Source organism: Meriones unguiculatus, chromosome 4 (assembly GCF_030254825.1).
Source record: "Meriones unguiculatus strain TT.TT164.6M chromosome 4, Bangor_MerUng_6.1, whole genome shotgun sequence".
NCBI classification, from domain to species: domain Eukaryota; kingdom Metazoa; phylum Chordata; class Mammalia; order Rodentia; family Muridae; genus Meriones; species Meriones unguiculatus.
Genome location: NC_083352.1, coordinates 60,074,139 through 60,098,577, shown reverse-complemented (window position 1 = coordinate 60,098,577; position 24,439 = coordinate 60,074,139). Strand labels below are relative to the sequence as shown.

General features: G+C 36.9%; 1 protein-coding gene across 1 annotated transcript in view; it reads right to left on the bottom strand.

Annotated features, from left to right (window-relative positions):
- Nucleotides 1-265: 265 nt before the first annotated feature.
- The window catches only part of Naf1 (nuclear assembly factor 1 ribonucleoprotein), a 34,392-nt gene continuing 10,218 nt past the window's right edge, over nucleotides 266-24,439 (bottom strand). Inside the window, exons 3-8 of the mRNA XM_021659717.2 lie at nucleotides 14,635-14,728; nucleotides 11,664-11,746; nucleotides 8,844-9,004; nucleotides 6,740-6,791; nucleotides 4,783-4,885; nucleotides 266-3,567 (exon numbers count right to left, since the gene is read on the bottom strand). Of these exons, the coding sequence (XP_021515392.1) occupies nucleotides 3,101-3,567; nucleotides 4,783-4,885; nucleotides 6,740-6,791; nucleotides 8,844-9,004; nucleotides 11,664-11,746; nucleotides 14,635-14,728 (960 nt within the window). The 3' untranslated portion in view covers nucleotides 266-3,100. The remainder of the gene's footprint in view (nucleotides 3,568-4,782; nucleotides 4,886-6,739; nucleotides 6,792-8,843; nucleotides 9,005-11,663; nucleotides 11,747-14,634; nucleotides 14,729-24,439) is intronic.

Here is a 24,439-nt window from a genome sequence, read left to right as displayed (position 1 = left end):
GAGATAACCTAGAACCCTGACAATGCAACCACTTCTGATGAGAACTGATAGACTAAGATTAGAAAGAAGGCGAGGAGGACCTCCCCAATCAGTGGACTTGGGGAGGGGCATGCATGCAGAAAGGGGGGAGGGCGGGACCGGCAGGGGAGGTGGGAGGAGCTTATGGGGGGATACAAAATGAATAAAGTGTAATTAATAAAAGTTAAGTAAAAAAAATACTGGGACCTTAAATCCCTCTTCACATAAGAATTTAAAATGACAACACTCAGCTTTTAATCAACGATGTTTTATTAGCAAAAACAGTAACACATAAAGGTAGCACAAAGCATATAAAGGAGTAGGGTAGTGAAAAGTGGGAAAGAAACACTGCTCCTAGCTGTCTCTGTCCCTTCTCCATTTAGCACTAGGGATTGTTACTAACCACCTCATTACATAGTAACAGACATATTTTGGTATTTACGGCACTTTTACAGAATGTTCTGCTGTGGTCTGGCTTTCCCCTCCCAAACTCATGCTTCTTATTGGAACAGTAATAGTTAAGTGGGATCTTTAAAGATGGGCTTAGACAATGGGCTGTTGCTTCAATAACGTGGTATGATAAACAAATAGCCCATTTTCCTCAATTGTTTTCACCATGTGATAAAGTAGGAAGAAGGCCCTTGCTAGGTATTGGAACTTGGACACTGGGCTTCCAGGACTCCAGAACTGTGAGGCAGTCATTTTAATTTGATCCAACCTGTGGTATCCTGTTACAGTAGTGCACTGCCTATAGTAAGGCACAGCCCTCAGTGAATTTTCAAACTGTTTTATTCCAGATGTTCAAAAGGCAGTCTCACCCTGGTTCTTTCAAAATTTATGCTTAAAACCCATGTTTGTGGGTGTCTAAAGAGACCAGAAGAGGGCATGCGTTACCCTGGTAGTTATGTCAGTTGCAAGCAGCCAAACATGGGTTCTGGGAAACAAACTCTGACCCTCTGGAATTGTAGCAAGTGTTGACCACTAAGCAATTTCTCCAGCCCTCAATAACTATTTCTATTCATTACACATCTGATTACTATGAACTGGATTATCTTTTCTCTAAAAGAAAAAACAGAATTCAGCTTTAAAAATCAAACATAGTAGCTTAGTGTCAGCAATAACATTTCCATGCTACATTTATTCACCGCCGACTGCAGAAACAACTGTCTGCGTTGTAACCCTTGAGTATTCAGATTTAGTGCAGAAACGCTTGCTTAAGGGTTTTCTATTTGAAGTAAGACACATCTACCTTTATAGGTTGGAGCTTAGGGCCAAGGTGATTTTAAATGAGCTCTACAATTAAAGTGAGGATGACAATCCTGCACCATTTCTCTCTTACAAAAGGCAGTTGGTCTATAAGTCTGTGTCCTGCTCCAAAATCCATAGAGTGGGCAATTTGTAAACAATACAAATGAAGGTTTTTAGTTCTGCAGGCTGGAAAATGTCAGCAGATTCTTTGGTGTTTGATGTTGGCCCATTTGTTCTCCAAAGCCAGTACCTTTTACCCAGATCTTCCAAGCAGTGGGGTAGAAAAGCCACAGTACAGAGCATTCACCCACTGACAAGTAGATTCTTTCATGAGGAATCACATCTGATAGGCCCCATCCCCAATATCACCCATACACCCATACAGCAGACACATTAGCAGTTTGGTTCACCTCGAAGATTTGACTACAAAACACATCCTGAAATGCTAAGGATATATACAACTTGTAGCTAGTTTTTCTCACTGATACAACCTCATCTCCACTAATACCCAAACTTAGCTCATCCACATTTAAGTGAGTTGTCAAAAAAGCTGCAGGAATGTGTTTGCCCTGAAATATCTACAGACTAAGGTGAAATTCTGTGGAAGAGCAGTATGTAGTCTTAACTGCTGGGCCATCTTTCCATCCCAAATACAATCTTATTCTAAATTCTATCAACCCAAAACATTCTACAAAGCAGAAATACACACTACAAACTAGACTAAGTAAAGGCTTGTATGCCAAGGCAGAGCTCTGTACCTATCTATCACAAATGCTGCAGCTGTCTCTTTCTGTATTAAGTGAAGTGGGACCTCAATGCAAACAGTTCCCCATGTGCTGTACAAACACAGTATTCTAAGCATGCCAGGGAAGGAAAGATTAGGATGCACCAACTAAGTAAAGTGCTAAGAAAGGAGAGAAACCTGGATTCAACTCCTTGCCATTGTAATGGCTAAGTAACAGCTAAGCGGCCTCTTCTGGGTGGTCAGGCTCCTCAGTTAATAAACGGAGTGTATAAACTACACTGAAGGCCTACTCAAGTACCAATGACCATTAATTGTTCATCATTTACACCAATGCTGGCAAACAACACTCATTTAATTGAAAACTCTAAATTCACTCTGTCAATTTAATAGGCATTTATTAGGCCTGTTACTGGAAAGCCTGGGAACAAACACAGAAGACACATATACACCAATGCACACCCTAATGTAAGTGATTGAACAGCAAAGCTTTTTAAATAATGTGCTTAAGTAATGGAAATCTACATAGACAGTGGAAGTTGTCAATGTATAGTTAATACCAACCAGCTACTGAAAGCTTCTTCCAATGGTGTCTTTCTCCTACACACTCGTAACTTGCTTAAGGAAATAAAATTTAAAGAATTCTTAACACTTGTAGTCAATTCCAAGGGTGTCAAGTTTATAAAAATGCTTTAAAGACTCTTAGTAGGACTTCAACATGTTACTTTAAGATTATACTAGAAAGACAACCAGTACTCAGCACATTAGAGGTCATGACAACCAGCTTCATAACCATTACTATGTATGCTGTTTCCCGGGTGGGGTAGTGGAGGACATGATTCAACATTTTACTTAAATATTACATGAACTGGATTCTTCTCCAAGAATGAGATAACTGTCCCTATAAATACCATTACAAATGTATATGAACTCACAACTGAAATATATTTGAAATATATATGAACGTACAACTGAGTCATTTAGTATTTTACAATGTTTTAAAAAACTCAAACTCCATAATAGATTTTCCTTAAAAAACTCTTTACCATATAATCTGCACAGTCCATATTTCTCTGATATACAAACATAGACCTAATAGTAAGGTCCAAAATGTGAAGAATTACTCTCCCCAGGAGAGGGAGGTGGAGGAGGAGGTGGAGGAGGGGGTGGTGGGGGCAGAGAGTATGGTAAATTAAGCAAAGGATGAGAGGCCATGTTAGGTGCAGCCCATCCCATGCTCAAAGAAGGAGGTGGGGGCGGGGGCGGGGGCGGGGGCGGGGGTGGGACTGAAAAGTTATGCATATCAAACATGGGAGGGGGAAAGGGATAGTGGGGCATGACGGGATTATCTTGTCTCTGAGGTGGAAACCCCAGAGTCTCTTGAGATGCCATGTGGTCTGAATTATAGAACTGATGAGGTGGGGGCCTGCTGTGGCTTCCTCGAGAGTATCTTCCCCTGGGAAAGCCTCGAGGGAACTCCCTGTTGTGATATCCTTTTGAATGTTCTGAAAGAGAGCCGTAAGCATTCCGATTCTGATGCACTTCACCAACATCTTCACCTTTAATGGCAGAAAAGCAAAATTAAAATTAAAATACAGTTTAATATATCAAGTTTAATATATTAAAAACTGAATTCTATCCCTTAAGTTAGTAACATGACAGAAAACTCAATTTTAAGTGAACTGAAAAGGCACAACTTACTGCTTAAGGATTAGGAAAAGCCAGCAAGACAAAAACGTTTAGCAGTAACTGTACCGAACACCACAAAAAAACCACAGCATTATTCCCACCCACACTCAAGGCTGAGCAGGAAGGCTACATTCTTGCTTAATATCTGTCCTAGACAAATGAAAATTTATTTTTAAAAACCTGTACAAAGATATTTATAGATTTACTCCTAACAAAAAATGCCAATAGGCCAGATATTTCTTAATGGGTTAGTTTGAAAATGAATGGTGCATATCCCCCGTCCGTAAAGAAACAATCTACACATCTGGCAACTTGGATGGATTTCCAAGAAACCATGATCAGCAGCAAAAGCTAATGTGTGATATTTACAGCTGTGTAATCCACTGCAGGATTCCAGTTACATTCCTGAAACGGCCACAGATATTAAGAAATGGAGAATAGCACTGACAAAGCAACCCAGGGGTAAGCACCTGTACATGCAAGGCCATGAAGCACTACAAAACAGAGAAGGAGCAGAAAACAGACAGATGCTTGTTGCGAACTGATGTGAGAAAGCAGCCACAACTAGATTGCAAATGAAGGAGCATTCCGCTCTGGCCTTAGAAATACAGGGCCTTGAGGATATCACCTCAATAATAATCCTAGATGTGAGATAGCAAGTTTACAAGATGTTGCAAGTGAAAGAAATGGGGGTAAAGGGCACATAATAAATCTCTCCTGTTGTTTACTACAACTACGTGAATTTACAATTATCTCAAAAAGTTTAATTTTTAAAAAGATTATAAAAGGGAAAGTAAAAATACATAGTGTGACATGGGTGACATACTACTGAATTCTGAACATGGGCAAATAGGTTTCTTGAGAAACCCACGCTGTAAGCACAGCTGCCTCTATCAGACTCAACTTGTTACCACAGCTTCAGATGGAGCACATCAAAGAGCTCTCAACACAGCCCATGCTGTGCAAGGCCTCCTATGTGAGGGGCACCAGGAGATAAATGGAGAGAACCCGGTGTTCTCATTAATGCTCACTTACATATTTGTACATAAAGTCCAAAAATGACTATAAAAAAATAATATACTCACTTGACTCATTCAATTCGGATTTGAGTTTTTTCCGGCCTTGAAGTTGAGATTTTTTTCTCTGTTTGGCTTCTTTTTCTTTTTCGTCGTCACTGAAATCCAAGGCCTTACAGAGAAAAGTAGAGATTCACTTACTATTGGTTTGCCAATGAAACAGTAGGCACTTGTAGTTGAGGCTCAAACTGCTGCTTACTCACTGACCATGAGGAAAGGTGGCTCATTTCAACTTAATACTATCTATTAATATGTGACAAGAAAAACTGGTTACTTTGTTTTTAAGTCCTAATAATTTTATTAAGCTGGATACTCTTATTTTTTTTCCTCCCGGTTTATTTAATTCCTAGAAAGCTTCAGACAATTAGGTAACTTTAAAATGCCCAAATTAGCATCCTTCAGAGATGGAATACATATTCCATGCCCTGGCCAGAAGTCCAACTTCCTGCTTTAAGATTCATCATCATGCCAGCTGCCAAAGAGGGCAGTAATGAAGACTAAGCTATTTTCATAGATCCAAAACAGAAATCAAAAGACATCATTCCATGACTGGTTCACTCAAACTTAGACACAGGCATTGCCAATCAACTAACGTTATAGTAAGCTCAATCTCGTTCTGCACAATACGCACTATAATGCACACATACTGACAAGTGTTAGAAGAGTGCCAGGCTGAGCAAGGAGAGAGAAGGAAGTGAGACTTTCTGGCACAAATGGATTGACAATATGTACATAGTCAAAAGAACAAGGCACAGAAAACAAAATGCTTTGTAAAGCAAACCAGAGCTTTTCTCTCATACAACAGAATCAGAACTACTTTCTCAGGAATGAGAGAAAAATTTATAATTGGGAGAAGTTTTAGAGATTACTTTGAGTAAATTTTGCTATCATCCCCTAAAAATTTTTTTCTTATTTAACTTCAATTTTGCATTCATGTAATATTTAAAGCAACTATAAATTTTGCATATATACATTAGAATTGTAAGTAAAGATGACTAAGAATTATTTTCTAAGAAATCTTTAGGTCTTTTATGCATGTCTAGCATTTTCCCATGGTCTAAAATTAGAGAATTCTTCTAGACTGTAAGGTGTCATTAACAACTATATAAAATTAAAATCTAACATTTTTATAAACTAGTTTGCCACCCCCCCAAAACCAAAATCATACAGCATGTGAGATTTAATTCTGTACAACACAACCTGAATCAAACCAGTTTCACAAAAACTTAGTATTACCAAAATTATTAACTTTACTCCTGAGGACTAAAATGGGGATTTAACAGGATTAATTTAAGACCCATGTGAATATCCACACACCGTTTGGTGTAGATACCAAGATAGTCCATTCCCTGAGTTAAGTAATTCATGCCTGTAAAATCTCCTGGAGCAGACATAAACCTGGTTCATATCTCAAAAAAGTTAGAAATTAACCCAGACCATGATCTTCAGTACTGTTTGAAATATCTGAAGTATTCAGAAATTAAATCTTCAATTAAACCAAAACCACCACAAAATCTTTAGAATATCCTATTCTCCATCACCTGGAGTGGAAACAAATAATCATTACTCATTTGCATGTGATTCCCAAATAAATTCCACAGCTCTAGGCAGATTAAATCATTAGCCCAACTCAGGAGATGAAGAGGTCCTCCTGACATGGACACAATAATAAGAGATGGAGTTTCAGAAGAGTAACTATGTTGCACAAACATGAGGAGTAGAGTCAGGCATCTGCTCCTGACTCCATCCCCAGGCCCAATGAGTAGCTTGCTTTGCATCACAGCCAAGGGCCATCAGGTCTCAAAGTGACTTTCACTAAACTTAAAAAACTCGACTTTAAGGAATACCATTTTGTCTATCAACAAAGTTGATAAAATGAGAATCATAAGTTGGAATGAATTAACAATGTATATAATTAAGGCATGTGCTGCCTTGTGAAACAGTAAATGAAAAGGTTCATACTAACTTCTGGAGGTGGTTCCTGATCATTCTTCCAAGAGGCATCAGATCCTCGGTCCCTAGAACAGATCAGATTCTGTTATATGTGAACAGGAAGAAACTAAAAGACTATCTTTTGTGTCCTTTACCAATCTCAAATAACATGGCATTTTATAGGAAACACACACACACTGGGGCACATGTAAGTGTTGGCACCGGGAGCTGGGATAAAAGGCTGTGTATACTGTGCAAAGTAAGCGGTTCTGTTCTTTTGATCTTCATTTTCAAGATGCCTGACTTCTGTATAAAATTTGTTCCACACCCACACATAAGATATTCTAGCTGCTGCAGACATGAACAATAACAGAGCAATTCCCTCTAGAGCTTCATGGGACAAAGGCAAAGCCACAAGTTGTCTTTTCTTAACTCACCTAAGAAAAACCAACAATTAATTCTCTGAGTGATTCTTAAAACCAAAGACTGGTGAGTTTGGGGAGGAGGAACACTGTATATTCTAAAGGACACTGTGCTTTATCAGAAGCCTATATGAAATGACTCATTAGAGATGAAATTAGTAATTTTGGTGAGAAGTTTACAATGTGAAAAAGTTTAAGTATTTAGAGTATAATTATAATTTCTGAAACTTCATTTTAAAATCTGTTTAATCTGAACTATTGCATGGTTTCAGGGATCTTTCTTATTCAACTACATTAATACAAATTATTCTTACCAGATGTACTCACTATTTTAAATTAGACCTTAAAAATAAATGAGACGCTCCAGATTTAGTGGCACTAAAATCAATGTGCCAATGACACTGATGTTACGGAATGAACACTAAACTGCTTTAAAAATTTAACTGAGATCTTTGACATTATATATGGTGCTTATCAATGACTGTTTTATCATGCAGTCAGCTGTCATTAACCTGTTTACCTCATATGAATTCAGTGTTCCCTTTGAATACAGCCAGTACTAGAGATGATGCATAGGATTCTCAGTCTGGAGTTGATAAAGGTAACAGGAAAATTTAAGCAACCAAATTCACCAAGGAAACAAGCAACAAAACAGCAAGCGACAGAAAGCTAACTAAACTAGCCTGTCAGGGGTGGAACTGTGATGGGGCTTTGCTCTGAAAGGCAAGCTCTACACTCAGGTAGGTACAAGGAGACATCAAAATGAATAAACGGAGAGTGTTTCTACAGTACAGCCTTACTGTTCACTTCTCCGCTTTACTCGTATTTCTTCTAAGAACTGAAAATCAAGAATAAAGAACCGCTTTTACGTAACTATTTTGTAAGCATTTTTAGAAAACCTTTTGGGTATCTGTTAAAGGTTCTATATGTGGGGCATACACAGGGTAACATCTTATTTTTCAAGGAAAAATAAAATGGTCACTGCCTAAGTACTATTTAAAATATAAAGCCCTTATGACTTAGTATCTATTTAACTCATCCTGTCACTACTTCATGTAGGAGAATCAAGTACACAAAGCTAGAAAAATAACTGAGGCCAAATGGTTCTCCATCAGATTCTTACAGATGACTTGTATAAAAACCAGAAGTTTCACTTCTGAAATAGAAAATGAATTTTAGAAACCTGATTTAATATAAAAATGTATAGGGAACTTCTTATGTGGTACATCTGAGAATATTTTTATAAGGCTATGAATGGTGGTACAAACTTATAAACTTAGCAGCAGAGAGAAGGAGGCAGGAGGGTCAGGAATGAATCCAGCTTGAGATACATGATACTCAACCTTAAACAAAGAAACAACAAACTAAAAACAGTTCTTTAAACTTGTAACTTTATTGGAAATATTTTTTTGTGCAGTAATACTAATACTGAAGTAGTTTGTATAATAAAACATATAATGGAATTTATAAAGCTTTTATGTTCTACAAGTGATGTAATCCTAGTGGCTGATCATGTTATTTGGGTAAAACAGAAAATTACGTATTTTCTACCTGTTAATGCTGATGACAAATCACAGCCCTCAAAGTTATTCACGGAAAGAAAAATGAGCCCTCTGGAATACAGCCACCATTTAAGTAGAAGAAACCGCCATCTATGGAGAATCACTCTTAAAACAAGTTGCTCACACATGAAGAACACAGCAGTGAAGCACTTACTGTCGGAGTTTTTCTGTGAATATATACTGAGTGAAGTCTTTCATGGACGGAGCAAAATACATGGTGTCCTTTATTTTGATACCTTTACTCTCAATGTGATCTGAAGAATTAAACCGTAACACATAAAATGGATGGGCAACAGGTCCAAATATCTCAAATATCTACAAAACAGAAGACACGGAATATGTATCTTTCAATAATGATTTGAAAAAGTAGCAAGATTTTTATAAACACTGATAATTGCTAGAACAAGGCAATTCTATGTAGTAAATTATCTAATTTTATACTTGAAGAGTTTATATTTTGATTACAAATGTAACAGTTTATTGCAAATTTCTTTTTTCTTTTACAAATAAAACAATAGCAAGTTTGTTTTCTGGTGGTACCTGCTAGATACAAATATGAATTATATTAGAGCTTGGCTTACTTGAAAACTGCAACACTGAAAATTCTTGCATACATTTAAACTAATCATTTCTTTAGACCTGAAGTATTTTTGCTTCACAGCTACAACTACACCGTTATAAAGTTTTAAGTAAAAAAAGTATTGGGAAGTAATGGGAAGGCTAGCACAGGCTCAGTGGCGTTCGTGGTTGTAACTCAATCACAGGAAAACTTGGCTGAGTTCAAATTAACAACTTACCTAATAAAGATTATTTAAAAGAAGAATGTAGTAGCATTATTTTTAAACAACACAAAGAATTAATCAATCCAGAACCTTATGGACGGACCTCAGACTATAGATCTGATGTTGAGCAACATCTAAGGATGAAAATGTGAAGAGCAACTCTGCAGTAGGGCTCTGGGTAGTATGCCTCCTCAGAGTCCCTTCAAGTTCTTTGCACCCCTACCCTAACATTCTACTCAACTTTGGAAACTCTGTAACTGCACACCACCTAATATGAAATTAAAATAGGAAATTGTACACTGTGAGAAGAAGAGCATAAAAAAGCAGTTTAGAATAGTAAGAACTGGGACTTTTATTCTGAGCCACCTACAAGAATCTTAAATATGACATATCCTATGAAATTTTTATACAAAGGATTCCTGTCAAAGCAGTTAGCACATGCCACTACCACGAAATGGCACTGATTCAGTATATGCAGCTGTGAGGAAACAAGCAGTAACACAGTACGCAGTCCCCACGTTCCTATCTCCTGGCTGTTCTCAGGTCTCTTGAGTGCTGCATGGCAAACACCCAACTGCATGTGGACCCGGCAGCTGACACAGCCTCGACTGAGAACGAGCTACACCCCTTCTACCCACTCTCCAGGTCAGAGTCAGGCACGCTGGACCAGGTTACTCCTATTTTCTCTCAAACAGAAATCCATCAGGAAAGAGACCTAAAACAGCTTGTATTTCTTATTCTGGATACTGTTTTGTTTCACAAATTTCTTTAGCCAACTCTGCTTCAAACCCATTTCAGAGAAAAGATGACAGACCTATAACTATGTTTTATTTCCTTCTTTGTTTAGGATAGGATCTCATTCAATTCTGCTCAGACCATAGAATGTTGGATTACCTACCACTTTTCAATTTACAAAGTTCTCTAAATAAAATTTAAACCCAGATGTAATTTTTACCTCCATGCATATAATTTTCATCTAATGCATTGACTAGTCTGAAAATTCCCATGTATTTGTGGTATAAAAATGTTATAAATGCCATTTGTAGGCCAAGTGTGGTGGCACACACCTTTAATCCTAGCAATCCGGAGACAGTCATGTGTGAGTTTCCAGGCCAACCTGGTCTACAAAAGGAACACACACACACAAACACACAAACCCTGGCTTCATGGGGTGATGGTGATGGTGGTGGATGGGATGGGATGAGATGGACGGACAGACAGGATGACAGCTACAACAACAAAAAAACCTAAAGAATACCATTTTAATTTTAAATAGGTAAAGCATGTATTTTGAAATTTAAACCGCCTAAGAGAGCTACCATGAGAAAAAAGCAAATGTTATGAAAACTGTAATAAGATTTAAAGAAACAATCTATTTCAGTAATTTTATTTCAAATTAAAAGAAAAATTAAGTAACAATTTCCCTTGTTTTTTTCCTTTCCTGCCTGTTAGCACTTCCTTGAGGCCAGCAACAAGCATTCTGTTTTTGCCAGGGCAAATCTGGTCTCTTCTGAAATAGTGCACTATGTAGCCTCTCCCACTCTTTCCCTCTACCCACCCTAAGATTGTTTTATCCGGTGTGGAGATGCACACTGGCATCAAAACCATTTCAGAGGAGGAAAAGCACACACTGTCCTACACACCCAAACCTGCCCTCCCTTCACAGCTTTCCCCAAAAGAAAAAATTCCCAATGCCAATAAATTCTGTCACCAACTGCTTTGCAGTTGGCCATGGTAAACTAGCCTGCCAGATTTAACATATGTAGGTGAGGAAAGGTGACAGAACTCAGTAAAACTTGATCCTTTCTAAGCTGTTTTAAAATTAAAAACAGTGGAGACAGCAGAGAACAGAGAAAGGTATTTGAGTTCTCCCAGGAATATTCCCTTCTTCAATGTAACTTACTTTACTCTCCTGAAACAAACAAAAATCTCATGTAGGAAGAACTAAATTGCTAAGAATTCAGTGTTTAGAACTTCTGCCTTTGAAGTATCTAACAATGAGAAAAAAAAATTCTTCACATGGGAATGTACTGATCTATATGGCAAAGAATTCTATGGGATAGTAAGCCAATTTATGAAATATATAAAGAATCAAGAATGAATTAAAACTTGATGACTTGTCTAATAAATGCTGAGGACAAACGAGCAACTAGAAAACAAAGTAACAACAATTTGCGTGAGTTTTAACAAACCTTTCCTGCTGCTTGTCGATCACTTTTGAAAATGACAGTATCCTCATTAACTGGAGGTATATTAGTCATAGACTCAATTATTACTGAAAAATAGACAAGAGAAGACAGATTATGGTTTAAAAAGATAAATTAATATTTTAAATATAACCTAAGTTTAAGTGCAATACAACCTAAAATTTAAGGTGGCATAACATACTTCAGTAACTATTCATTAGTAAACAAAAGCTTAATTAGCAAACAGAGATAGATTGTTATTTTAATAGAAAAAGCTGTAATTCAGTCAGGCGTGGTGGTGCTCGCCTTTAATCCCAGCACTCAAGAGGAGAAACAGGCAGATTTCTGTGAGTTCGAGACCAGCCTGGTCCAGGACAGCCAGGGCTACACAGGGAAACCCCGTCTCATAAATTAAAAAGAGCCAGAAAGAGACAATGCTACATTTCCAAGAGAAAAAATAGAAAAGAACAGAAAATACTGTTTTTTAGTCTTAAACAAATTTAAGCTGTGTACATTTTTAAGTAGTTTTTAACAAATACAGCATCATCTAGTCTCATCATTTCTACTATAGAGAACAGAAACTGTCCTACAAAGTTTTGCTTTCCTACCAACAAATGAAAAGTCTGATTATTCACGAAAGCATATTTCTTTGAATAAATGAAAGCAAGGTGACAACGGGCCCATTGTAATTTCTATTCCATCTTTCTTCTCAAAAAACAAACACATGCTATCCCAAGGGTTTAGTGTATACCCATTCTTACAAATGCTACAGATTATATTATAGCATTACATATAATATGTATATATATTGTATTCTAGCGTTCTTACAAATGCTACAGATTTTAAGCTATTTTGCACAGTAACGTGCAACGCATACACACCAAAGCACTAAAAAAGTTACAGTAACACATATCACTATTTTACTATACAGATAATGCCATTTTCACTGGAAATGAAGTTCATATTATTAAAAGTAACCCAGAATTTTTCTGTTGTACCTCAATTTATTTCTTCAATTAATAGTTAGTTCTAAGTTCTAAATATAAATGCATGATGTGACATTCAGGAGACCCATGAACATATAAACATACGCAGTAAATAAATAAAATGTAAAGAAATATGTATAATGAAGTTTATGTACATGCAGTAACAGGAGTTAAGTTTAAGAATTATTTCTATAAGAATACTTTTGCTTTAATTCAAATTTAAATAAAAAATGACAAAATTATGATAAGTACTGATCTATAAAAATATTGACATAGCTATTGTTTAGGAAAGGGTCAAAAAATAAAGTTCTACTTCAGCTATTCTTACAATTGATCAGAGAAACAAGACTTGAATTCTGTCTTATACAGGTTTTACAAATTAAGAGGACTTGTAATATAGTTGCTTTCTCAAATTCAAGAATCGTATGGCTTTGTCAGCCAACTGCAGCTTCTTGAATTTATCTTATTTTAAGAATTAGTATAACTGCCAAATTCCCCACCATATACAATCTTGGGATGCAGAACAGAAAACTTAAGCTACATTTAATGGGTTATGTAAGGGAAAACCCCTGCACCTAGGGCCTTGTAGGGTCAATCACGTGATCCGTTAATTGTTCATTTTTCTAAGAAATTCTGCAAACTTCTAACTGGAGCAAACCAAGGTTAATGGGAGAGGATGGAGGTCAACCTTGAAGGAAAATCTCTTTCTTCTCTACATATAATACACATTTAGGGACGAAGTAACAGCCTCCATGCTTTCTCATGGTCAAAGAAGAGATATGATGAGAGGAGATTCTTCATCCTCAGGAGGTACTACTAATAATTCTCCTGGCTGTGCAGGAAACCTTTCCAAGGGATAATCAAAAATAGAAGAAATGATGGACAAAAGATAACAGAAGAGAAATTCCTGGCTTTAAGAATGAGGCAGGAGTGCAAGGAATCTTATGAAAGAAGAAGGAGATAGTAGGACCTGCAGGGGACGGAGCTCCACAAGGAGAGCAACACAGCCAAAAAAATCTGGGCACAGGGGTCTTTTCTGAGACTCATACGCCAACCAAGGACCAGTCATGGATATAACCTAGAACCCCTACTCAGATGTAGCTCATGGGAGCTCAGTGTCCAAGTGGCTTCCCTTGTAATGGGGATAGGGACTGTCTCTAACATGAACTCAGTGGCTGGTTCTTTGACCACCTCCCCCTGAGGGGGGAGCAGCCTTGGCAGGCCACAGAGGAGAATAAGGCAGCCAGTCTTGAGGAGAACTATAAGCTAGGGACGGATGGAAGGAGAGGATGACCTCCCCTATCAGTGGACTTGGAGTGGGGCTTGGGAGGAGGTAAGGCAGGGAAGATGAGATTGGGAAGGAATGAGGGAGGGGGCTACAGCTGGGATACAAAGTGAATAAACAGTAATTAATATAAAAATAAATTAAAAAACAAACAAACAAATAAAATAATGAGGCAGGTGGATCTCTTGAGTCTGAGGCCAGCCTGGTCTACAGAGTAAGTTCCAGGTCAGCCAGGGCTACATACACCCTGTCTCAAAATCAAAACAAAACAAACAAAAGAACAAAGAAGAGAGACATGTGACAGGAAATATGTGGGCTGGGCCTAGAAACCAAAAAAAAAAAAGAAAGGGAGGGATCCTTCAGATAGCCTAAGAAAGTGCTAGTATTCATGGATTAGCCTACTAAGTTCAGACCTCTGTAAGACTACAAGTCCACATAGCTATTAAGATAGAAAGACTGTGGTGTTTTAAGTCACAAATTTGTGCCATCTTGTTACAGCCAATAAAATAAATGAAATCAAAGAAAATTCTTTAAAAAGTCAGCAAAATAAGAAAAAAATATATTTAAGTAAACACTGAATATTGTATTTTTAAGTTTAATGACTAAGATAAAGTATACATGTTTCAGTGAAAACTTTATACATCAAGTCCTTGACCTATTATAAGTGTATGCTTGAACACATTGTTAATATAAGTTACTTACATACCTAGTTGTTCAATAATGCTTGAAACCACTCCAAGAGGCTTCAGCTCAATATCTTCAGGCAAAGTAACATTGAGTTCTTCAACAGAAGGTAGTTCCTATAATATTGAGAAAAACATTAATCTTCTTCCAGCTTCAATAACTTAAAAGGGGGGGTGTATTTTCCATTTGAAATTTGACACAGACTGTTAAAAGATGTAACAATAAGGATAAAGCATTCCTTTGGTCTTTCCTTTATAGCAGCTGGTTGTGCTTCTGCATTTCTTCCATTTAAGTGCCTCAGGAAATGTAGTAAATCTAGCTATAACGTCTATAGACTTAAATTCTACCAATCACACTTGACAAGAGATGACCTCTTTAAAGAAAAGCTTTATTAAGAAATGCAGAGACATTCCATTTGAAGAGTTCTACTAAGAACTACAATTCTTCCACAGCAGGACAGTTCTCTCTTTGAGCTATTTCGTTAACCTGGATAATTAAGTAATGTAACTAATTAGAGTAGAATAAACAATCAGCAATCTTTCCTGACACTGTGCAAGTCTGACAATGACACCTATCAATCAAATACAGAATTCCTGGAATCAGATGCGGTCTGTAAAAGCTGAAAAGGTGTTCCCTCCTACCTTCTCCTTCCAGGTTAAAAAATAAGTTTCTCAACACCTACAGATTTCTTTTTTGACCCAGCTGTAAACCATACTCAGTTGCTATAGAAACTAAATACTAAAATAGATGAAGGAAAACCTCAGGATAAAACTGATGCTAGCATTCCTATTAAATATACAGAGCTTTGTGTTTTTGACCCTTGACCAAATCGTATCATTCCTGAAGAAGACTTGAAAGCAAAGGCACTGTCAATGACATTAGGCGTTTTTCTCAGGAAAACATTTGGAGAAATGTTAAGAAAGATGAGAAAAATCTAAATAATACAAAGTATAATAATGCAAATGATCATGGGCAACTATTTTTACCTGTGAAAACTTAAGTTTTAAAAAAAGTCACTTAACAATATATCTAAGCTATACTTTCCTTCTGGGATATGCTTTAAAAGAAATCACACTAAGCATTACATCCAACTCAATGCAGCAATTTGCCTCACTACAGTTAAGAAATAATTTTGTTTCAACTGTCAGATTTCTTCTAAGTATTTTTAGGGAGAGAACAATTACCTGCCATTTTGACATTTATTATTTCATCTGTATGTTTTCCCTCCATGTATGTCTGTGTATCATGTGTATGCTTGGTGCCTGAAAAGGCCAGAAGAGGGCATAAAACCCCTGGAACCTGAGTTAAAGACGGTATCAGTCATCAAGTGAGTGCTGGGAATTGAACCTTTTAACTCTCCAGCCCTTACTTGCATTTTAAAACAATAAAGACAGAAGGAGGTTTTCTGGCAAGATTGTACTTTGAAAGTGTTAGTATATCAGACATCAAAAACTCATTCAAATTAAGTTCTACTTGTAAAATAAAGGTTCATGTTAAAAACAAACAAAAAAGACCACCACTAGGAGTATAGAATATAAAGTAAAAACAATCCTGACAAATTCCTTGAAAAAAAAAGAGCCACAATTACTGTTATGTGTTTCCTTCAATTACATTCACTATGCAGATACAGGATTTACCGAACTTGATAGGATTCACTGTACTAAAATATCTTTGTTGCATACTAGTTATCTCCTTTACAACCTGCATATTTTCCTGCACCAAAACATAAATATCTACCCATTCATACCTACTGTATGGTCCTGTAGAAATGTGTCAGACTCTAATACAGTAAACACATAACATATTTATCTGTCCTCTAAAAATGTTCGTCATTCATTTTTTACATTTTTGTGTGATTCTTGTGCTAAGTAGACCTATACTGTATATCAATTCACACTTTCTACATCATGCTATTACTGAGAAGTAAATTGAAAATCTCTGCCAGTTGATATGAAATAATACAAAATATTATCTTGCTTTAAAACACTTCTGCTTCGAACTTGACTGTTAAGTAAGACTAGATAATTTCCTGGTGATCTGTATGTGTTCATGAACTACGAATGTAATTTATGCAGTTTTCTTCTGGATGATTTATCTTTTATTGACTTTTCTGATACCTATGGACTTCTCAAGGTATTTTCCTTGTTTCAAATGCATAGCAAATAATGCTTCCCTTGACTCTAGCATTTTGTTTGGTACACATCTGACACTGCTGAGTTGTCTGAAAAACCTACTGGCATTTATTTTCTTTACTTCTCTAGTTTTAGGAGTCAAAATTTATTTGGCCTATTAATGTTATATTTATATAAGAGTAGAGTAGAAATTGCCTTTATCTTTACCCAAATACTAGCCTGCAATCCCCACAGATTATAATCTTCTAGGCCAACTGGACAACCAGACTTCAACATACTAAATATACTTATCCTTGCATTTTTATTTTTTAACCAAAAACCTCAATTTGGTTCCACAGATCTTTAACAGTCAGTACATTATTTTAACAACTGCGGCATTCATCTATTCAGAAACAAGTAATTCCCAACCAACTCCACCTCCATCAATATTTCCCCGACGGCATTTTCTGTTTTTATGTGTTTATTTTATTAGGTAAGCTTCAAAACTATCAATTAGTAGTTTTGGCATCTACATAGCAAAGAGGTTTGTTATTAGCTCCTTTTTTCATCACTAGCTATAAATTCCTAGTATTCAGCCTGTATCATTGCCCCTCACCACCCCGAGCTTTCTCTCCTCCTCTCCCTCCCTGCTCTGTTGAGGAGGCAGGGTCTCATTACACAGTCTGACCTGTCCTAGAACTCACTATGTAGACCACACTGGCCTCAAACTCAAAGATCAGCCTACCTCTGTTTCTTTGTTCTTTGGGATTAAAGTGTGGCTACTATGCCCAGCTTTCTCTGAATCTTTACAAGAACATAATTGACACACTCCTTTGCAATATTAGAGCTTTATGTTTTCAGATTCTTTAGTGTCAAGAAAGTACAGTGGAAGTTTTGGTTTCTTTAAACCCCAGTTATGTTATGTCTTTGTTTTAAATCCAAGTGTGGACTATGGAGCTGCTTTTAGTTTGTCCACTGCTGATAATTGCCTTATGTGGTTGGAGAAGGGCGTGGTCTTTCCCAGCTGCAGTTAGTGGCATTCTGAGAACTCTAAGAGGATATAAATGCTAGAGGCCAGACAGAGAGTAGGGACACTTCAAGAACACTTCAAGGAACACTCTGAGAGAGAGGGAAGAAGGCTGCTGATGGATATCCTGTCCACTAAGATTGGTATTGCCCTAATGAACCCCAAGACCCTAACCAGCTGGAGCTAAGTCTAAAGAGACTCACATCCCTTTTCCCTTCTAAACTTCTTTCTCTCCTACCTAGGGTCTGGGGGTTGGAAGGGAGGTAGAGGCATAAGAACCAAACTACAATAAATTGAAAGAATAAAAAAAAAAAAAAAAAAAGAGCTACAAGAAAGTATAATAGTGGGCACAATATCTAATTCTATGAACGCTACAAATGAACATACAACTATTCCTCTGTTAAAAAAAAGCTCATTGAGTTTACTGTCTTTCCATCACTTTGTAGCATAACACCTCACTATAAATTGCTTTAACAAAGTCTCTATTCAAATACTCTAATGAACACAGAGCATACATGATGAACTAAATATTGCACACAAAAAGTACAAGAGATAAGTAATGAAACTAGCACCACACAATTCCAACTGTGCCTTGAAAAGTGAGCTAAATCAAAATCAAGGGAAAATAGATACCGATTTCCTTCAAATAAATAGGGTAAGAGAAAAAAAAAAAAAAGAGGAAAAAAACCCTCAAATTCTATCAGCTAGAATTCCAAAGAGAAGTTCCTTGGATTGGCATATCCAATAAAGCACTATTATCTTACTGTTTGAATTCCAAATGTTACCATCTCTTCCCTAACTACTTAATCTAAAAAGCTGCATGACTACCAAGGCTATTATTATTATATTATATATATATATGTATATATATATATACTTATTATTTACTATTCTATTCCTTTTCCTCCTTCAAAACACTCTAACATTCTATGCTTATTGTCCATCCCTAAGAGAAAATAAACCCAATAACTAGGACCCAGTGAACTGTAGCACCCAAACTGATGAACTGCACGTTCATTATATATTTATTAAAAAAACTGATACATGTTACCACTCCAAGCTAATCAAAGATCTCAGAAGTCAAGGTTTACTTTAATCAGAGGAATAAAATCAGAAAGTGAAAATATAATTTAATATACAAACCTCAAGGAAGGAAAAACACCTGAACCCAACCACCTCAAAATAAAATAAAGCTGCCTAGGAAAATTGACTGCCAGGAATGATCCATGGATACCTCTAGCTTGCAGAAGCAAACATTACTGCAATTAGATTAATACCTGGCTTCCTTGATAACACAACAGCTACCCTGGTCACAAGCTGTAAATCTCTGCAGAGACATATTATCTTCTATCAAAGGAAACAGAAGTCAATCATTTTACTTTTTTTGTAGGTGGTAAAAGGGTATACATATGACAAGAAATAAACATCAATAACAAGGGAAAACACCTGGAATACACTGATGGACATGGCTATTTGGATTGCATACAGGATTTAAAGAATTGGAATTATCTACTTCCAATAATTATCTAATGCAGAGGTGATGAAAGGGAAATGGGTCATCATCAAGAAATGGCCAAAACTCAGGACACTGAGAAGACAAGAAGGGTACTTATGTGCAGATAAAAAAAATTAAATGAGCTAGGATTACCCTAAACCCACTACTAAACAACTGTACACAATCCCCTTCATTTCACATACCCAAATAGCTATCAAGTCACACCAACCAGTTAAACATTCTCATCACTGTACATAAGTCCTCTGCATAATGTCACTTTACACTCTCATACAGAAACAGCACAAGACACACATACAGGCACTAACACTGATATACTTCCAACCATGAACACAGATAAAAATTTAAATGGCATTATGATAACATGTACCACAGTACTAAATCATCTTAATGGTAACATAAATATTCTACTTGGGAAATGAAGATTTGTGATCAATCTGTACTAAAGTTCCCAAAATTAAAATGAAATTAAAAGCCTGTTTTAAATGTACATTATCTGCAACTAAACACATTTATGTTGTCATTTTTCTAAAACAAATATTATAAAATGTTCACAGCCTCAAAATCCAAGAACAGTAAAAATATATTTCTAGACAGTCCGTATTTCTATATTTGATAATACAGAAAAGGCTACCTGAAAATACAATACACCAGGCACTTCTAGTAATGAAATGACTAAAATTCAATATACTAAAAAATTCAAGTAATTTATTTCCTACATACCCCATAGCTAAGTTAAAGGTTTTTCTGAGGCAAAAGTGTTACAAACACAATTTAAGAAAGCTTACATTTAACAGAGAACCTTCACCATGACAACATAATCCTTCAGCCTCTGAAAGACTCTACCCAGCGGGGTATCAAAGCAGATGCTGAGACTCATAGCCAAACTTTGAGCAGAGAGCAGGGAATCTTATGAAAGAAGGGGAAGTTAGAAAGACCTTGAAGAGACAGGAGCTTCACAAGGAAAGCAACAGAACCAAAAAATCTGGGCACAGGGGTCTTTTCTGAGACTGTTACTCCAACCAAGGACTATGCATGGAGATAACCTAGAACCTCTACACAGATATAGCCCATGGCAGCTCAGTGTCCAAGTGGGTACCCTAGTAAGGGGAACAGGGACTGTCTCTATAAGGGGAACATGAACTCAGTCGCTGGTTCTTTGATCACCTCCTCTTGAAGGGAGAGAAGCCTTACCAGGCCACAGAGGAAGACAATGCAGCCAGTCTTGATGAGGCCTGATAGGCTAGGGTCAGAGCAAATGGGCGGAGGACTAGGGGAGGAGCATGGGAGATGAGGGAGGGTGGGTGGGATTAGGAGGAGACCAGGGAGGGGGCTACAGCTGGGATACAAAGTGAATAAACTATAATTAATAAAAAATAAATTAAAAAAATCAAACAATAAAAAAAAAAAAACCAAAATAATCCTCTTAGACCAGAATCCACTGTGGCTAGGCACTTTGCTATCAATCTTACCATTTCTGAGTCTGCTCCTTCCCACTTAACAGGTTCTCAGGAAAGTCTTTCTGATCTCAGTTTTCTTCTATTAGTAATGCAGAAAACTGAGCAAAAGCTCTTAGCACAAATGTCTAACAACGCAATTTACAAAATGCTAAGGAACCATCATCAAAAAGGCAGCAGAATGAGTATGGAAACTATATACCAGAGTGGAACAAGATTATCTCTAATAAGCCAGTCATAAAATTACAAGACCCAGGAATGATGTGACAGTTCCTGCCCTTAACAGGCAGAGATAAGTGGATCTCTTATGAATTTGAGCCCAACATGATCTACATTCTGAGTGCCAGGCTAGCCAGAGTTAAAGAGTGAGACTGCCCCATAGCAAAGCAAAGCAAAACAAAACTAACAAGCAAAAAGACCTTAACAACCCTTCTGAAGCAGTAGTGAAACAACACTTGTAAGAATATTGTAGTCTGATTTTCAAAACATCTGTGAGGTATACAAGGTTATCTGTTCAACAAAGTTCTTGATCTGAACTTACCTGAGTAGCACACAGCATTCAAAATGCATCCTATTAAAAACGAAAACATCCAAAAAAAAAAAGGAAGGAGCCACTCTGCCCAAAGTAGGCCCCTTAGAAGATGACAGTCATCCTTTACAATGGCTGACTTCTCTAGCTCTTTTTTTTTGAAGGTTTACTATTGAAAAAGAAAGAAAAAAAAGGCAATTTGGTGATCTAAGGTAAAGTTATCTGAAGACTCTTACTTGTGTTTTGACTCACAAAAATGGAGTAAAAGCAACAGAGGGTTCTAGAAAAAAGAAGTAAATATTCCACAAGGAAACTAATCCCTCCTGGTATTAGTTTGAGCATAACTGAGAAAAGTGGGGAAAGTGGAACAAATTATCTGACCACTTTTCTCATATTACCCCAGAAGAATGCATGCCAATTACCTGACACTATTAGGTAAGCCTTCCCTTTTCAGATATGGTTGGAAAGTAGGATACAATCTCTGGAGCACTGAGAGCCATAACTGAAATTTTATTTTTCCTATATCTGGTAAGACATATTAGAAAAAAGAATGGATTAGGTCTATACATTTTGTGTTAACTACGACCATATTTAATATTTAATCTCTAATTTTTTCCAACATCTCCAGGAGAGGTGTCACAGATTTCTGCAGAACTCAGCCATCTCTGCATTGTACCATTAGTGCCCTCATTAATTACTGTTAGATGATACAAAACAGTCTAAGGCCAACCCATTAAATAGCTGCACCTAAAAAAGTCAATGATTCTTTGAATGTCTTTTAGTTTTTCTTTTCCAATGACTATGGTTTCACCCTATTTTCCTCTAAAATGCCTGTCAACAAAATCAAAGTTCAAGAGTGAGTATGCAGACACACATCTTTAATCTCAGGGAGAAGCAGATCTCTGAGAGTTCAAGGCGAGCAATGGCTATAGAGTGAGAACTTGTCTCAAAAACAGACAACAAACAAAAAACAAACACTACAAAAACTTCATAAAACTCTGCAAAAGATTCAAATATATAACTCAACTAAAATTATAGTTCAGTAAAAAAGGTTCTGTTTAGAACTAAGATTAGCTGTGTGGATGATAAATGAACAAATAATCATTTTCTGAGTTCCTACTGAATGAGACTACAACTGCCATTTGACAGGCTAGCCCTCCTTGGGCAAGTTCACATGCTTTTCACAAGTCTCTGTTTGGCCCTGATGCCCTCCTTTACAACTGAAAGCCAAGCTGCCTTCCCTTTCTCAGTTCTACTGCTTAATACACAGCATTCCTTTGACGTTCTGTCACTAACTCTATTACTCTTTCAACTTCACCATATCCTCACACTTTAGCTAGACAAACTTACTTATTAAAGTCTATCAGGGAAAGTAAGACTCTAGAATGGATCCATGTAATTATAACCATACATGTGTCCACACACTGGAAATGTACTCTACTGCATGAACACTTTCATTTGAAGCTTAAGTCATTAATTTACTGCCTGGAATAACTGTATGGTGCTACATGGAACCCGGGACCCTTTGGGTGTTAAGGCAGGTGCTTTACCATGGCTACATCTCCAGCATTCTGTGAATAGGCTTTATGGAATCACTTATACAGTGAAAGACAAAAACCTTCTTTTAAAAAAATTATGACTGTTGCATAACCTCTAACACAAATAAAAAAATCATCCCTAGATTGTAAATATATTTTGAGTCTCATGAATCTTTATTCTGAGAGCATGGGGCTGGGAGGAAAAACATTAGCAACACACATCAGTCTATAACTGTAACATCAACAAGGCAGCCAACTGGGACTCCTTTTCCAGCTCCTCTATGATTAACTAGTAATCCCTTTTCCCTGTTCCCTTGACCACCTCAGCTTTTTTTTGAGACACAGTATCTATACAGCTCAGGTTGACTCTTAGGATTGCTACTATGGCTTCTTTTTAATTTTCTTGGGATGACAAAATATGATGTAGTGAAAGTATTGGTTTCTTTAAAAACTCAGTTATGTTATGTAAATGGTTTTTGTTTTAATCCCAAGTATGGGATATAGAGTTGCTTTTAGTTTTTCCACACCTGATAACTTCCTTGTGTGACTCAGAGAGGGGCATGATATCTTCGCGAGCTGTACAGAGTTTGATTCTAAGAACTAAGAGAGGAGAAAGCTCCAAGGAGATGGACTGAGGAGGAATCATCCTGCTGCATTTGCCGTTTACTGTTGTTGGACTGCTAGATACTGTGACAACTGAGACTGGTATTTTCCCAAAGGACCCAGCCTGAACTAAGTCTAGAGGTCTATGTCCCCCTTCCCTTTTAACCTTCTTTCTCTCCTATCTAGGGCTGAGCGGGTTGGAAGGGAGGTAGAGGCTTAAGGAACTCCAAATAAAGTAGAGTTTAAAAACAGCACCTACAATGTGGCTACAATCCAATAAAAAAACTGCCTATAAGGTTTAGTTCTGAAAGAATAATCTCCAAGTTATTTCACTATATAACTCCCAGATACCTGTGACTCACAAGTTAATAAAGACTGAGTGTCTCTTAGAAGAAACTAGAAACATCCTGGCTTTCAGATTTTTGACTATTTCAGTACACAAAATAAGATATGCCAGGAATGGAACTCAAGCTTAAAATACGAAATTCATTTGTTTATTGCATAACTTATACACATAGCGTAAGTGTAATCTTATACAATATTTTAAATAACTGTACATGAAACAAAAGTTGCATGTCAATACTCAAAAAGTTTCAGATCTTCACATGAGGATGCTCAGCCTATAGCCTGATCACTGAATTCTAGTTTTCAAACAGCTGGAAAAACTTCAGGAGACTAAATCAGAGGTGGCATAGACTGAAAGAAGTAAAAAGGAAATTTGCACATCTCAATAGAACACTTCTCAAAGATGTAATGCTTCAAAAGCAGATAGAACACAAATTAAACGAAACTGGGCATGCCCATGATCCAGACATCCCTAGGACCCACATATGCTGAAAGCTGCCATTAACTGGAGGATTTAGAAATTTTTTTTCAGAATTTCATTAGGTATTAAATTAATAAACTATTATATCCAGCAGCTTTATGCTCAGACATGCAAGTAACACTGCCTAAGAATCCAAGTGACCCATACCAGCTCTTAACAAAACAGCCCATAGAACACAGTTATAGCAAAGATCAGACACTTAACCGAAGAATGACACTTATTA